Raw genomic sequence first — 14068 nt, 5'->3', positions numbered from 1 at the left:
TACATGGAAAAACAATAATTGGAACTGATGAAATTTTTCTCAATATGAAAATAGTTGAAGGGAATACATATACATATATACACACATATATATTTATTTATGTCTATATTGGAGGGTACATGTGTGTATGAATACATATGTGAATGTGTGTATATATGTTTACAGGTATACATAAATAGAAGGCACAGGACCAATTTAATAGTAAGGGATGATACTTAAAAGGTGAAATTAAGAGGTGAGAGGAATATAATGAGAGGAGATGGGGAGACACAGAATGGGGTAAACTATCTCATATAGAAGAGGCAAGGGAAAATGGTTACAATGGAGGGGAAGAATAGGAAGGTAAAAGGGAATGGGTCAACCTTATTCTCATTGAATTTGGCTTAGGGAGGGTATGAAATACACACTAAATAGGGTATCTCACCCTACAGGAGAGTAGGGGGGAAAGGAAGGAGAGGGGGGATGATGCAAGGGAGGGCAGGCTGGGGGGAGGGAAGTTGGAAGCACCCATTTTTGAAAAGGGACGGGATCAAAGTAGAGACTAGAACAAGTGAGAGATGGGTTAGGAGGGAGGGAAATATAGTCAGTCTTTTACAATATATCTACTATGGTAATGTTTTGCATTAGCTACTCATGTACAACCTATACTGAACTGCTTATCTCCCCAGTAAGGGTTGGTGACAAGGGAGGAAGAGAATGAATTTGGAATTCAAAATTTTAAAATAAAATGTTTAAATATATATGTATATATACTGATGGGGGAGGGGGAGGGGCTTTGGGCGGTGCCATGGTTGCTTTGAATGAATATGTATAAGCTTGATGGGGTGATCTCCATATAAGGCCATGGGGTGATCACCATATAAGGCCATAAATGTAAAACTGCGATGTGATTGGCTCAGACTCGCTATATATTTTCTTGTGTGAGAGGGCTCTCTCTCTCTCTCCGCCATGTAACTGCTGAAGAATAAACCACCCCGCTTCACTCCTCCGCCTTCTGTCTGGTGTTTTTTCCCCGTGAGGGGCCGGTGACGACCGAAGACCCGGGATGGGTAAGTAAGAGGGCCGTGGGGCTAGTCGTCTAGATCTGTTGTGAGGGCAAACGCCCGCAACAATATACTATTATTAATACTATTTTACATGTAATTGGGAAATAAAATATACAGGCACTGGGGCATAAAGATACACACCATGCCCTACGGAAAAGTCGAAGGGGATATGAGAGAAGATTTGGGAGAGAGCAGATTGGAGGAGGGGATATCCTGTGGGTCTGCTATCTTGGGGTGGTAGGTATGGGAAAAACAGGGAGAAAATTTGTAACTCAAAATCCAGTGGAAATGAATGATGTAAATCAGAAGTTAATAAAGCATTTGAAAAATGAAAAAAAAAGATATAATGCATCAAGACCATGGGCATTTATTTTCATGTTCCTTCACAGTTCAAAAAACTACTCAAACAAACAAGTAAAAAGTCTAAGCAGATATTTCCCAAAGATTATTTCCCAGAGGCAGCTCTCTGAGTCTCTAAGTTATGGAAGAGTTTCTGACTTGAACTGGGAGAGGCTGTTTTCTCTGGGATTGTTATACCAATGAACTTATACATCTGGACTCTAACCCTCAAACTAGCCTCCCCTCAAAAAATATAATTCCAGAATAGAGACAGCAGGAAGTAGAGAATACAGTTTTGTGCACAGTCAGAAAGACTAGGTAGGTTTCCAATGCTCTTTCTGACACTTACTGGCATTGTGACTGTGCGGAACATACTTAATTTCTGTGTGCCTTGGGTAATTTACTAGCATTTATCTACAAAGTTATAGATGGGTTATAACCTGGGTTATAATTATAGATATAATGGGTTATAATTATAGATGGTTTATAATTTGATTTAGGAAGCTCTCACCCTAGAAGGTCCCCATGCTCATGAAAGCACAGATACCTTTGTGAATCTTAGTTGTGTTTTCCTGAAATAACATTCCTTGTTGGATAGTCACTATTCTTCTGATACTTACAGATTGCTATCTCTCTAAGATGTTTTGGGATATCATTAACTTCACTCTAGTGACATTAATAGTATGTATATGTCTGAAGAACATCATTGCTCTCTATGGTAATGTTTTCTTTGAAAAGTCAGAATAATCACTTTATCTGTGATTCTGCTGTTACTGTTTAACTTTTATGAATTCAGACAGAGTTTGTCAAGGTCTAAAAACAGTATCTCAGACTAGATTACCTTTTGAGAATAGCTATGATTTCTCCTTTTTGGGTGTAATCCTGAAAACTCTTTTAATAAATTATCTGAAAAGTTTCAACATTCATAATGAACTTTTTGTTGTATTTGGGACGAGGTCCTCATGATCACATGAGACCTTCAGATCAAATAAAAGGGCTCTCTTATTAGGAGGATATGCAAGGCTATGTCTAAACAATGAATGGATTCAAGGTTAGTCACTCCTCTGTTACTTGGCAATGAAAACTCAGATCACAGCTCAAAGCATATAGCTCAATGTCTAGTTCAGGCATTAGAAGGTCATTCCCGAAAGCAACAATTTCAAGTGCATTCCATCATTCACTCAGAACCTACACCCCCATTCCCCCTGCAAAATCAATACTGTGGTAGAATTGCATTACATTTATCAAATGGCTAAGAGGGATTATACGGGATAAAAAAAAAGACAGACTAGTGGCTCTGTTTATCTCCATGTAAAGAAGTGATTTCAACCTGGTAGGCATTTGAAAACACACTTTCTGAGGTTGGAATAATATTCTTTAGTAAGTCAGAAAAATAGATTTCCATTCCTAAAGGAATATCCCTTTAAAAAAAAAAAAGAAAGAATTTGTCTGGGACGTTGAAAAAAATCTCAGAATGGAAAAATCTAAAAATAAAATGTGAGAATCTCAGTGATAACATCACAGTATTCTTGATTCCAGGGCCAGCTAAGCACTTCTATGAGAATTATCTTGTATATTTTTTACATCAATTTTGCATAGACTCATTTATGTATATGTTGTTTTCCTCAAAAGAATGTTAGCCCTTTGAGGGCAGGATATACTGGGACTTGTTTCAGTTTTATTTCTCTGATTTTTGTCTTTGCATCCCCAGGCGCCAGCATAGTTCCTGACACAAAGGTCTGATTGATTAATTGATAAAAGTCAAGAAAATAATCTTGCTGGGAAGACAAGCCCAATTTATGTTAAATGAGAGGAGTGGGGAAAGGGGAAAGGAACCAAGACCTAAGAGCACACTTTGTATCAGGCACTGTGTTAAATGCTTTACCATTATTTATTTCACTTTATCACCAAAATAAGCCTGGGAGGTATTATTATTATTACTATTATTGCTGTTGTTAAGTCGCACCTGACTCTTTGTGACCCCATGGACCCTAGCATGCCAGACCCTTCTATTCCACACTATCTCCCATGATAGTTGAGGAAACTGAGGCAGGCCCAGGTTAACCTACTTGCTCAAGCTCATACAGTTTGTAAGAGTCTAAGGCTACATTTGAATTCAGGCCTTCATAATTCTAGTCTCAGAGCACATTCCTCCACCACAGCACCTACCTCTAGGCCTCAGCTGTCCCATTTGAAAAATGAAGGTTCATAAGATGATGGATATAAAGCTGGAAAGGACCTTGGAGGTCATACAGTTCAAACCCTTCATTTTACAGAGCAGTACAGGTGAGGAAACTGAGGCCCAGTGAAGTTGAAATGACTTTTCCGTATTCATGCAATGGCAGCAGAGCTGAGCTTCTCAGATCGGATTAGGTGATTGTTAAGAGCCCTTTCAGCTCTAAACCTACAGGATGTCATAGTTAGGCTGTAGGATGTGGTGATGACATAGTAAAGAAATAAGGAAGAAAAACAAGTGGCTGGAAACCTCTGAAAATGGCCCTGAAAGATAAAATAACACTCCTTTGTGTAAAGTAGAATTCTAGCAAGCCAAACAATATCATAAAATGAGAAGGTTTTTAAGGGCTGTGGAGATCAGAAGAGGGGGAACAAATTAATTGCTTTTCCCAGCTGGAGCCTTTGATGGGTTAGGTATTGATATCGAAGATCTAATTAAGGTGGGATCCATGTCTGAGTCACAATAAGTAAGAAACTCAGAAGAGCTGGGGATGTTTCTCATCTTTTACTCTGCCCCATGGAGCTGAACAAGGCATCGGCCCTATAGATTTTAAAGGCGTCTTTGTGCTCAGATCAGTTACCAAAGGCCAAAGATTTGGGGCACAGTATGGTTTTTTTTTTACTCTGGGCATCAAAGATGCAAGATAAGGCCAAAAATACAGGACATTTTCTGATGAAAGAGAAGGCCCTAAAATAGATGTGAAACATAAATATGGAGTATAAAGTAAGAGGGCTTGGTTTCTAAGATTTTGAGTCAAGCCAAACATCTGCTAAATGAAAGTCATAAAGCAGATTCCAGCTAACAACAATTTAGGTCTCTCTTCTTTTTTCTTTTCAGTTTCTATCTGACAGGACTTTTGATAGTTATTAGTTTTTTAGTTTTTAAAATTAAAAAAAAAATTAGGTTTTCTAGTTATTAGCCAGACCTTGATTATTAGACCCCAGTATACATGAAAGACACTGAATACGATATAAGCATTTTGTGAACCCCCTTCCCTAACATCCGTTTTCTCCATATGTACTCTTCCTTACTAGAGAGCAAGCTCCTTGAGGACAGCTCACTTTTAATTTTTTTTCTACATTTGGCAATATATGACTGGCATATGGTAGGCACTTATTAACTTTCTTTCCTCCCTCTCTCCCTTCCTCCCTCCCTCCCTCCCTTCCTTCCTCCCTCTCTCTCTCCCTCCCTCCCTTCCTTCCTTCCTCCCTCTCTCCCTCCCTCCCTCCCTCCCTTCCTCCCTTCCTTCCTTCCTTCCTTCTTTCCTTCCTACATATCTTGCAAACATGCTTATTTGTAGATGCAACTGTAGAATAAACATCATTATTCTAGGCAAAGTTGGAAACAGCTAAAACTGATTAGCTCCCTTGGCAAAAGGCCCAAACTTCTGTTCTTCCTCATTCTTAATCTTCACTAAAAAAATGTAGTAGAAAAGAATTTACACTTTTTTCAGACAGCCCGGTAGATGTGCATATCAATCTCACTTCACGAAAATCTCTCTCGCTTGATAAAAATAAAAAATTAAGAATTTCAAAGTAAACAACCCAGGTGCAAGGCATTATTAACAAACAGAATAAATGCTGGAGGAATTCTGTGTAAAAGAGTAAGGAACTCCAACCAAGTGAAATATTGGCCTATTTGGATACTATTTTGATTTGAAATACTGAGCTATTTGGAGACTATTTTTATGTCTCAGTTGTGTTCTAGTTAAGTAATTGTACACAGAATGTGGATTTGAGTCTGGTTCTAATGTTTCACCAGGGCGTGCTTCAGTACTTAGAAGGATCTGTGATTCCATTTATGGTACTCAATAGTGCAGACTGCAGCCCATTCAAGTCTTTTAATCTCGTGTGATATTCATCCACGTCTTCCTGCTAATGCTGTGGGATAGGGAAGGGGTGAGGGAGGTGGTGTCCTACCCAATAGCAATATGAAATGTTGGTCTTATCTTTTTTGTTTGCTATTTATAAAAATCACACTCTAACCCACATCTTTGGCTGGGAAACTGAGCTTAGTACAAATGTAATAGCCCTTATATCAAATTTACATTTATTTACTACATATTTACTATATCAGCTTTACACACATTATCTCATTTGATACTCATTAATAGCCCCATGAAGTGGATGTTTTTATTATTCCTATTTTACTGATGAGGAAAGTGTGGCTGAGAGGGGTTTTGACTTGTTCTGTGTCATACAGTTAGTAAGTATCTGAGGCAGAATTTGAACTTAGTTCTCCCTAACTTCAAGCATTTAAATCTCTTTGCATCTCCATCCATCACCTTTTGTTCTCACTATGTGACCATCTAGCCTTCCCTTCCAGGCACGCAGTTATTCCTCATTATTCTTTATGGTACTTCTCTTGGGTGATGTTTAATAGCAGCTTGCCGCAAGCTACTTACACTTACCATATGCCCCTCTTTCTGCTGCCCTTTCAGGGACCTACAATTTTAATTTTGCAGAGATCATTGTATTGGGTGACTTTTGTTCAGTCAGAACGCCATAAGAAAACACAGTTAAAAAGTTGGGTCTTTATTTCAGGGAGAAGCATAGGGTCATTAAAATGTTTGTAGTTCAGTTAAAACTGAGTTTTTCAGTTCTATGTTCAATAGATTAGTACAATTCCTTTTGGTCTGGGGTGATTTCAGTGCATGTCCTTTATAAAAATAATTACCTTTCTCAGGTTACATCTCCTATAGACATCACCAGAACTTTGATCAAAACTGGCAACAATCATATCCCAAATGAAAGTCTTACCCCAGAGGTCAAATGGAGATATCTGGTTTGATTCTCTATGGATCAGACAGACAGACAGACAGCCCTTTAAGAAGCTATAAACAAGCAGATATAATTGATGACCAAACTAGGTCCCTGCAATTTCTCATGCTCTTTCAAATAATTGAAACTCCTTGAGAACTGAGGTCTGGACAATTTTTCTGCCCCTTTACACAAATCTCTTTATCTTTCTTTCCAATCCTAAAATGCTCAGAATTAAATGTGCTGTAACCCAGAAGAAAAGATGCTTTATCCCCTTGTGAGTTACAGTCTTCGTGGAAAAGACATAAAACTTGAATGTTCATTTTGCGAGAGAAAGTATAAAATTAATTGCTTGCATTTCTCTGTCAGAAACCAGAATAAAGAAGCTGGATTATGCTGTGACCATTACCATCAGGACATTTGGAATGTCTGGATCAGTTACTTTGAAGCTCTAAATTCCACATGTAAAGCAGATGTAAATTCAGCATTCACATTAATGAAGCCAGAAGGTCTTTGCCATCATTAGTTAATTAATTCACTCAATATCCCCTTGAAGAGAGTTAAGGTAGTCAGCATTCTTTTATCATAAGTACTTAATAAGCATGGAAGTCAGAATTTTTTTTAAATTTTTTTCTTTCTTTTTTTTTGGAGGGGCGAAGGCTGGGCAATTGGGGTTACGTGACTTGCCCAAGGTCACACGGCTAGTAAGTGTTAAGTATCTGAGGGCATTTTTGAACTCAGGTCCTTCTGACTCCAGGGCCAGTGCTCTATTCACTGCGCCACCTAGCTGCCCCTAGCTCAGAATTTATTAAGGAAAGTGGGCCGGATTTGGAATGAAAGGAACTGGGTTAAAATATGGACTCCATGCAACCTTTGGCTAAGGTGCTTCCCACTCTAAATCTGTAATCCCAATGTCTCCACTAGTCTATGGTACACACACACACACACACACACACACACACACACACACACACACACCCACAGAGTAAAGGGACTCTAGAGGAAACAAGAGTCTAATCTAATGTAGCAAACATTAATTAAGCACCTACTGTGCATAAGACATCTCACTAGATGTGGGAGATACAAAGATTAAATGAAAACCAGTTGTTGCACTCAAGGAATTTATATTTCATCGGAGGAATTAAAAAAGTGATCATATAAGTACATACAAATGAATGAGTGGAAAAAAATTATTAAATGCTTACTATTTGCAAAAAAAAAAAGCTGTGCGATTTATTAAATATTTACTATTTGCAAAACCCTCAGCTGATTATCCTGTACCTGATACTTGGGAGAAGAAAGCATGGACAACTTGGGGGAATCAGGAAAGGCTTCTGGTTGGAAGTAGACCTTGAGGTAAGCCTTAAGGATTCCAAGAGGCAGAGCGAAAGAAGGAGTACATTCCCACTGGAGGGACAATGAAGGCAGGAAAGGGAATGGAGAGTTCTGGGAAGAGAAAATGAGCCTGTTCTTTTGAAGCACAAAAAAAGTGTGGAATAATCCCAGAAAGAGAGGCTGGATCGCCTGTAAAGGGCTCTAAAAAGCCAAGCAGAAGAGTCTGCATTTTATCCTGGGGTCCTGGAGTTAACAGCCAGATCCCCAAGATGTTACAAGAGTTCATCCTTGTCTGAGCAAAATTCCTCACATTAATTCTGCAGTTACCACACCTTCTTCCTTGGTACCTCAGCCATACTCACACACAGCCATTACCACTTCCTGCTCGCCCACACCTACACTCTGCCCTATTGAGCAAGGTCCAGAATTCATCTTAGTCGAGCCTAGATAAGGCCCTTCTATCCAGGGCAGGGACTAATATAATTATGGGGCTAAATTAAAAAGTATCACATAAAGAAAATACAGTCCAGGAGAAAATTAGAGGGGCGGAAACAGAAATTGAGATTCCTTACCTGTCTGGTTTTGGCAGTGAACTGGAGAGAAAGAAATATCATCCAGGGCAATATATCCTCCCTTGGGACCATTAAAAGCAACTTCAAAAATAACCTGCAAAGGAAAATGACATTCTATCAACTATTTAAATGTTCTCTTAAGTGCTCTCACCCAAGATTTATGAAGGCCTGGTTAAGGCCAATGGATGATGCAAATTCAGTTTCTACTTACTGATTCATGCACTGTAGTACAGAATACCTGGCAATGTCCTTTATAACCCAGAGCTACTTTTAGGGATTAGAGAAGTAAGCCACCAGGCTTCAATTTCCTAGTGAATCCCCTTTTCTCCTCTTGGATCTCAGTTATGGCATGCAAGTAACTTGCTGTCAGAGTGGCAGAATGAAGGGTTTTTTTTTTTTTCATTAAGAAGTGAAAGGAACAATAGCTCTTGTGCAGACAGAGATCAGATTGGCCCCTGTCTCCCACTCTCCACAGGGAACTCCATTTTCACTTTAGTGGGTTCTTTTCTGCCTCACATGTGGAATTCTATAACAAGCCGAGGAGAAGAAATCAGTGACAGATGAATGGGAATCAATGAAAGTTCTACCTCAGCAGGCAGGGTGGTACAATGGAGAGATCATGTTGAACTAGGGTCGATATTCTATCTCTGCTCTTTCACTACTTGTGTGGCCTAGGACAAATCCTTCAACCTCCCTGTTCTTCAGCTTCCTTACTTGAAATGAAAAGGTTGGACTAGATGCCCTCTATGACCCCTTCCAGGTCTAGCTCTAAATCCTGACAGGGTAGGATTATAGGCAGGGCAGGTATGTCATTATCAAAAGTGATCAATGTATCAGGTGTTTTATTTTCTTTGTTTTATTCATTCATTCATTTATTTTTGCTATTATTCTTTGCTAGCTTTGTTTCAGTATCAAAGAGGAAGGGATTCCCCACTTCTAGAAAAAAAAATTAATTGTAAAGACAAAAGGAAACAATGATTTTTTTAAAAAAGAATCAATCAACCAATAAGCAATTTTTAAGCACCTACAACATGGAGGGCACTAAGCTAGGCACTGGAGATGTAAAGACAAAAAAGAAACAGACCTTGTCATCACAGGAGCTTATAGTCTATCAAAAACTTTTTAATGGGTAAAAACAATCCTCCCCCTACAACAGAGGCAAAACCTCTCATTCCAGTAGCTTGCAAGCTGCCTAGGAATAGCAAATTGGCTAGAACACCAGTGGATTTGAAGTTCCTTGAGGGGAGGCACTGGTTTTGTTTCTGCCCTATTTCCAGTGACTAGCATAGTGCGTGATGCATACTCAGTGATTAATAAATACTTTTTTAAATGAAGAAACACTGTAAAAAATAACAAGTCCCTGTAAAGCATCTATTATGGGCTGTATTCCTAAACCCAAGGAATTCTGTCAATGTATATGCCTTTGACCACAAAGGCATTGGGTGAGAATCATTCAAACACCAATACTAATCCTTCACCAGAGCTAGAAAAGTTATTCAATTCGTAAGTACGCCCTATTTTAAGTCAGTCAAAAATGTCTAGGGGAAAGCACATTAGACAGAAGATGTGGGTCCTTGGACTATCTCATATGCTAACTCACTGCACAATTTCACCCTCTCTGGGTCTCAGTCTGTAAAATAAGGAGCTTTGGACTAGAAAATAATAATAACAGCTAGCATTTATATAGCACACTGCTTTGCAAAATGCTTTAGGGTGGTGCTGTTATTATTATCTCCGTTTTATGGATGAGGGAACTGAGGTAGACAGTGAAGTGACTTACATAGGGTCACACGGGCTGCAAAAATGTGAGGCTGGATTTAAATTCAGACCCTCATGGCTCCAGGCCCAATATTCTATCCACTGTACCAGCTTGACAGATAGTTTCCAAGGTGCCTATCCCACATAACATTCCATGATCATTTTAACATACAATGGAAAGTACATGGACTTGATCACCTAGAGAAGGTGATGTAATACAAAATGAGGCAAGTCACATCTGGGCTCTAGCACATTGGGGGGAAACCTTGGAGAGATCTGAGAGATGTGACCATGGGGGGAGGGGTGTAATGGTAATGGAAATTTGAAGACCTTCCCTGCCCCTTAATAAGCCTAAGGGAATTTATAGATCTTCCCTGCCCCCTAAGAGGTCTAATGTAATCATATGGAGCCTGTGGAGGGAGGAGCTTCCTGAAGGATGGTTACATATGGAATACACCATAGCTCCCTGCTGTGCTATGGTGTATTAACTTCTTTGTTACTATGATGGATTTGACTTTCTGGTGTTGGGATTTGGTTTTCTGGTGTCTGAATAAATGTTTTACTTTTGTCTTCTATATGGAGAGTCTGTTACATCTTACGATTGAGAGCTATGCTAGTGTATTCAGTCACTGTTGGTGCTGTAATATTGCATTGGCTCTATGTGGGGAAAATTACATTTACAAGACAATTCAGGAATCTGTGCTTGAAAAAGTCCATAAATCATAGTTACATTGTATTTGGCAGGTTAAAGGTTTTTTTTTTATTTTTTAAAGAAGTATGTGTGTACACACACACACACACACACACACACACACACACACACACACCTATTTCCCTAGAGTATTCAGGTCATGGCAAACTTAATGTTGCCTATCTTATGTAGAGAAAGGGAGAAAAAAATTCCTGAGTTGTTTTTTTTTTTTATTATTTGGGGGAAAGCCACATGAATATCACTGATTTTTGCAGTATGTGGGGCTTTTCCTAGTATATTTGCAAATATGAATAATACCAGAGAAAAGATTCAAACTCTTTCCCTCATAATCATATACATATGAGACACATTGAGCTATATTCAAACAGACTAAAGTCTGAAACTTTTCTGCACTGATGCTGGCATTGAAAAATGTTTTTAAGAGCTCCATTAAAAACACATTTTAACCCGGGAGTTTAAGTGAGGATGCTGGGAGTTTGCAGAATAGGCCCATATCATTAAGACTATGAGTCATTTGACTTTTGTAGAAGGCACATAATTTTCTTCCCTCTTTAGGCTCTGAGCTCATAGGAACTTTTCCATTGGGCTGCAAGAACAAAATAATTTCTCGTGTGACAAATGGCTAGGAAATAAACACATCCTCTGAAGTGGACATGGTGGGGTGTGTTATGGGAGAATTCTATCAGGAACCAAAGATAACATTCTTTAAGTCTATACAATGGACAAGCAGGTGACCCTATCCAAAAGTACTTGCAGCAAAATATCTCTCTAGCCCTTTGCTTATGACATGGGAAATGCTGCAGCTAGTGGGAAAGTGAAAACGCAGGGATATGAATGAATCATGATAACTAGAGTATACTACTTAACAAACTTTACTATCAACAATAAAAGCATTGCAAATACTGCTTAAAGATCTGATTGTTGTGGGATTTCCTAAAACAGCAACTTCAGAAGGAGGCAAGTATTAGAATGTCCTCCCTCCTCAATGGCAGCTCTGTGACACCATAGTGCACAGAGCGCCAGGCCTGGAGTCAAGGAGACTCATGTTCCTGAGTTCAAATCTGGCCTCAGACATTTACTAACTATGTGACCCTGGGCAAGTCACCTAACCTTGCTTGCCTCAGTTTCCTCATCTGTAAAATGAGTCGGAGAAGGAAATGACAAACCACTACAGTATCTTTGCCAAGAAAACCCCAAATGGGGTCACAGGGAGTCAGACACGAATGAAACTTCTAAACAACAACAATTGTGGACATTCACCCACAGGCATCTGTGTGGGTAGAGGGGGATGTCTCTCTGGGGGAGCAATATGATTCTAAAGCTGGTGCAAAGTCCTCATTAATGCTTTGCAAGACAATGACACAGTCAGATTTTTGCTTTAGGGAAGTAATAGGTTGAATGATTTGGCAGATGTTTAGAGAATGGATTAGAGAGACTCAGTCAGGGACACCAGTTCGGAAGTTATTGCTAAAAATGAACGAATAAATGAATGAATAAAATGAATGAACAGATAAATAAATAATGTCTTTCTTCCAAGTGAAATCTGGATAACTGATAACAATGAACCAAAGAGTACCACTTTTCCTTTAAGATGCAGCTCAAGTATCATCTTCTACATGAAACCTTTTGTGATTCCCCCAAATGCTGGAATCTTCCCTCCCAAACTACCTTGCATTTAAATACTTTGTATATATTTATGTCTATTCACATACATATGTATGTATGTATGTGTATGTGTATATGTGTGTGTATTTATTTGTGAGTAAAAATTATATGATTCTTTGTATTTATATCCACAGCACCTAGCACAGTGCCTGGCATATGGGAGATGCTTAATAAGTAAATAAATATAATATATTTATATTATATATACGATATAATTATAACATATAATATACATAAATAATAGGCTTAATAAATAAATGCATGTTAGGGGTGGCTAGGTGCCACAGAGAGCTGGCCCTGGAGTCAGGAGGACCTGAGTTCAAATCCAGCCTCAGACACTTAAAACTTACTAGCCATGTGACCTTGGGCAAGTCACTTAACCCTAGTTGCCCTGCCTTCCCCCCTCCAAAAAGCAAATAACAAATAAATAAATACTTGTTGGTCGATTAATTGGATGTTTCACTTAAAGAGCACTAAGTCTACCCTATTATCCACTACACTTATTTCAAGATCTACATAAAAGAATCATTCAATAAATCTGTTTGACATTTTATTCCTTGGTCTGACAAAAAAATCCATCTTGCTATAAACAAATGAATGATAAATAGAAGTATAATGCTGTACTTATTTGCATTTAATTTTGGCAGATTTCATTTGAAATGCTTTGGAGGGACCATGCTGTAGCCACAGGAAAAACTAATCATACCTCCATTGGGTATGGAGCACTGAAGTCAACCTCAGCTAGGTTCCATGTTTCACTCACAGAACTGTCAATTTTCCATATTTCTTCATAAAGTCCACTGGCATCCCGGGTGTAAAGGGTGAAAACATTGTCATTTCCTTGCTGAAGCTGGTAATAAAAAGACAGGCAGCCAGACATGGGAGTTGTGGTCCTTGGGGAGATGAGCTGGGCAACCTCTTGGAAATGCTTGACGTAAACAGAGTCCACATACATATAGTGGCCTTAAAAAAAGTGGGGGGGAAGCATAGAGAGAAGAGTTTTAAAAATACATAGATAAAGCCCCACAAAAGGAGCCCGCATGCATCTCCTAATTTAAAAAAGATGACCTCGTGATTTTTGAGTGGAAGAGCCTTGGGCTCTCATGTATATCAAATTGACAGGATATATAAGATAGCCAATAAATATGGTTATAGGCGTAGAACAGAAGCTTGAAAGTTTGCACATGTTATATAGTACTTATTGGATTCAGTCATTATATATATATATATATACATATATATATATAAATTAATCTACCTGCCAATTTTATAGTGAACTTTCTGAGCAGTTAATGGCAATGCTCAGAATTTTTTTTCCTGAGCACTGCCATCAACTGGCTCTACCATTTCATAGAAATTAATGAAAACATTTTCAAGAGAATGATTTTTAGTGACTGTTTTCAAAAGTTTCTAGATCACAGTTTTAATAATGTCCTCACATCCATTTTGCAGAAGGGAATAGGACTATCTCCTACTATCTTCCTTTTAAAAAATAAGAAATACAATAACCGACTCCCACTAATATACTATTTGGATATTTTGGCAAAGCATGGAAGTGGCGTTGGATTCTTGAAGATGATGTCAGTGAAGCCCAAGTTCTGGCAGGTCTTACCAGTATGAAGGTCACATGATGACAAAGATAAGGT

At 38.6% G+C, this 14068-nt stretch overlaps 2 protein-coding genes across 3 annotated transcripts in view; both read right to left on the bottom strand.

The window, feature by feature from the left end:
* The window catches only part of SMC5 (structural maintenance of chromosomes 5), a 396836-nt gene that overhangs the window by 199667 nt on the left and 183101 nt on the right, over positions 1-14068 (bottom strand). The window lies entirely within an intron of this gene.
* MAMDC2 (MAM domain containing 2) overlaps positions 1-14068 on the bottom strand; it is a 232009-nt gene that overhangs the window by 79522 nt on the left and 138419 nt on the right. For both annotated transcript variants that reach the window (XM_069087015.1, XM_069087020.1), the window contains exons 6-7: positions 13129-13385; positions 8288-8381 (exon numbers count right to left, since the gene is read on the bottom strand). In XM_069087015.1, the coding sequence (XP_068943116.1) occupies positions 8288-8381; positions 13129-13385 (351 nt within the window). The remainder of the gene's footprint in view (positions 1-8287; positions 8382-13128; positions 13386-14068) is intronic.

Source organism: Petaurus breviceps, unplaced genomic scaffold, assembly GCF_028583685.1.
Source record: "Petaurus breviceps papuanus isolate PSGF00001 unplaced genomic scaffold, PetGlider_PUasm1.0 118, whole genome shotgun sequence".
Taxonomy (NCBI): Eukaryota; Metazoa; Chordata; class Mammalia; order Diprotodontia; family Petauridae; genus Petaurus; species Petaurus breviceps.
This window is presented reverse-complemented; position numbering and strand designations above follow the sequence as displayed.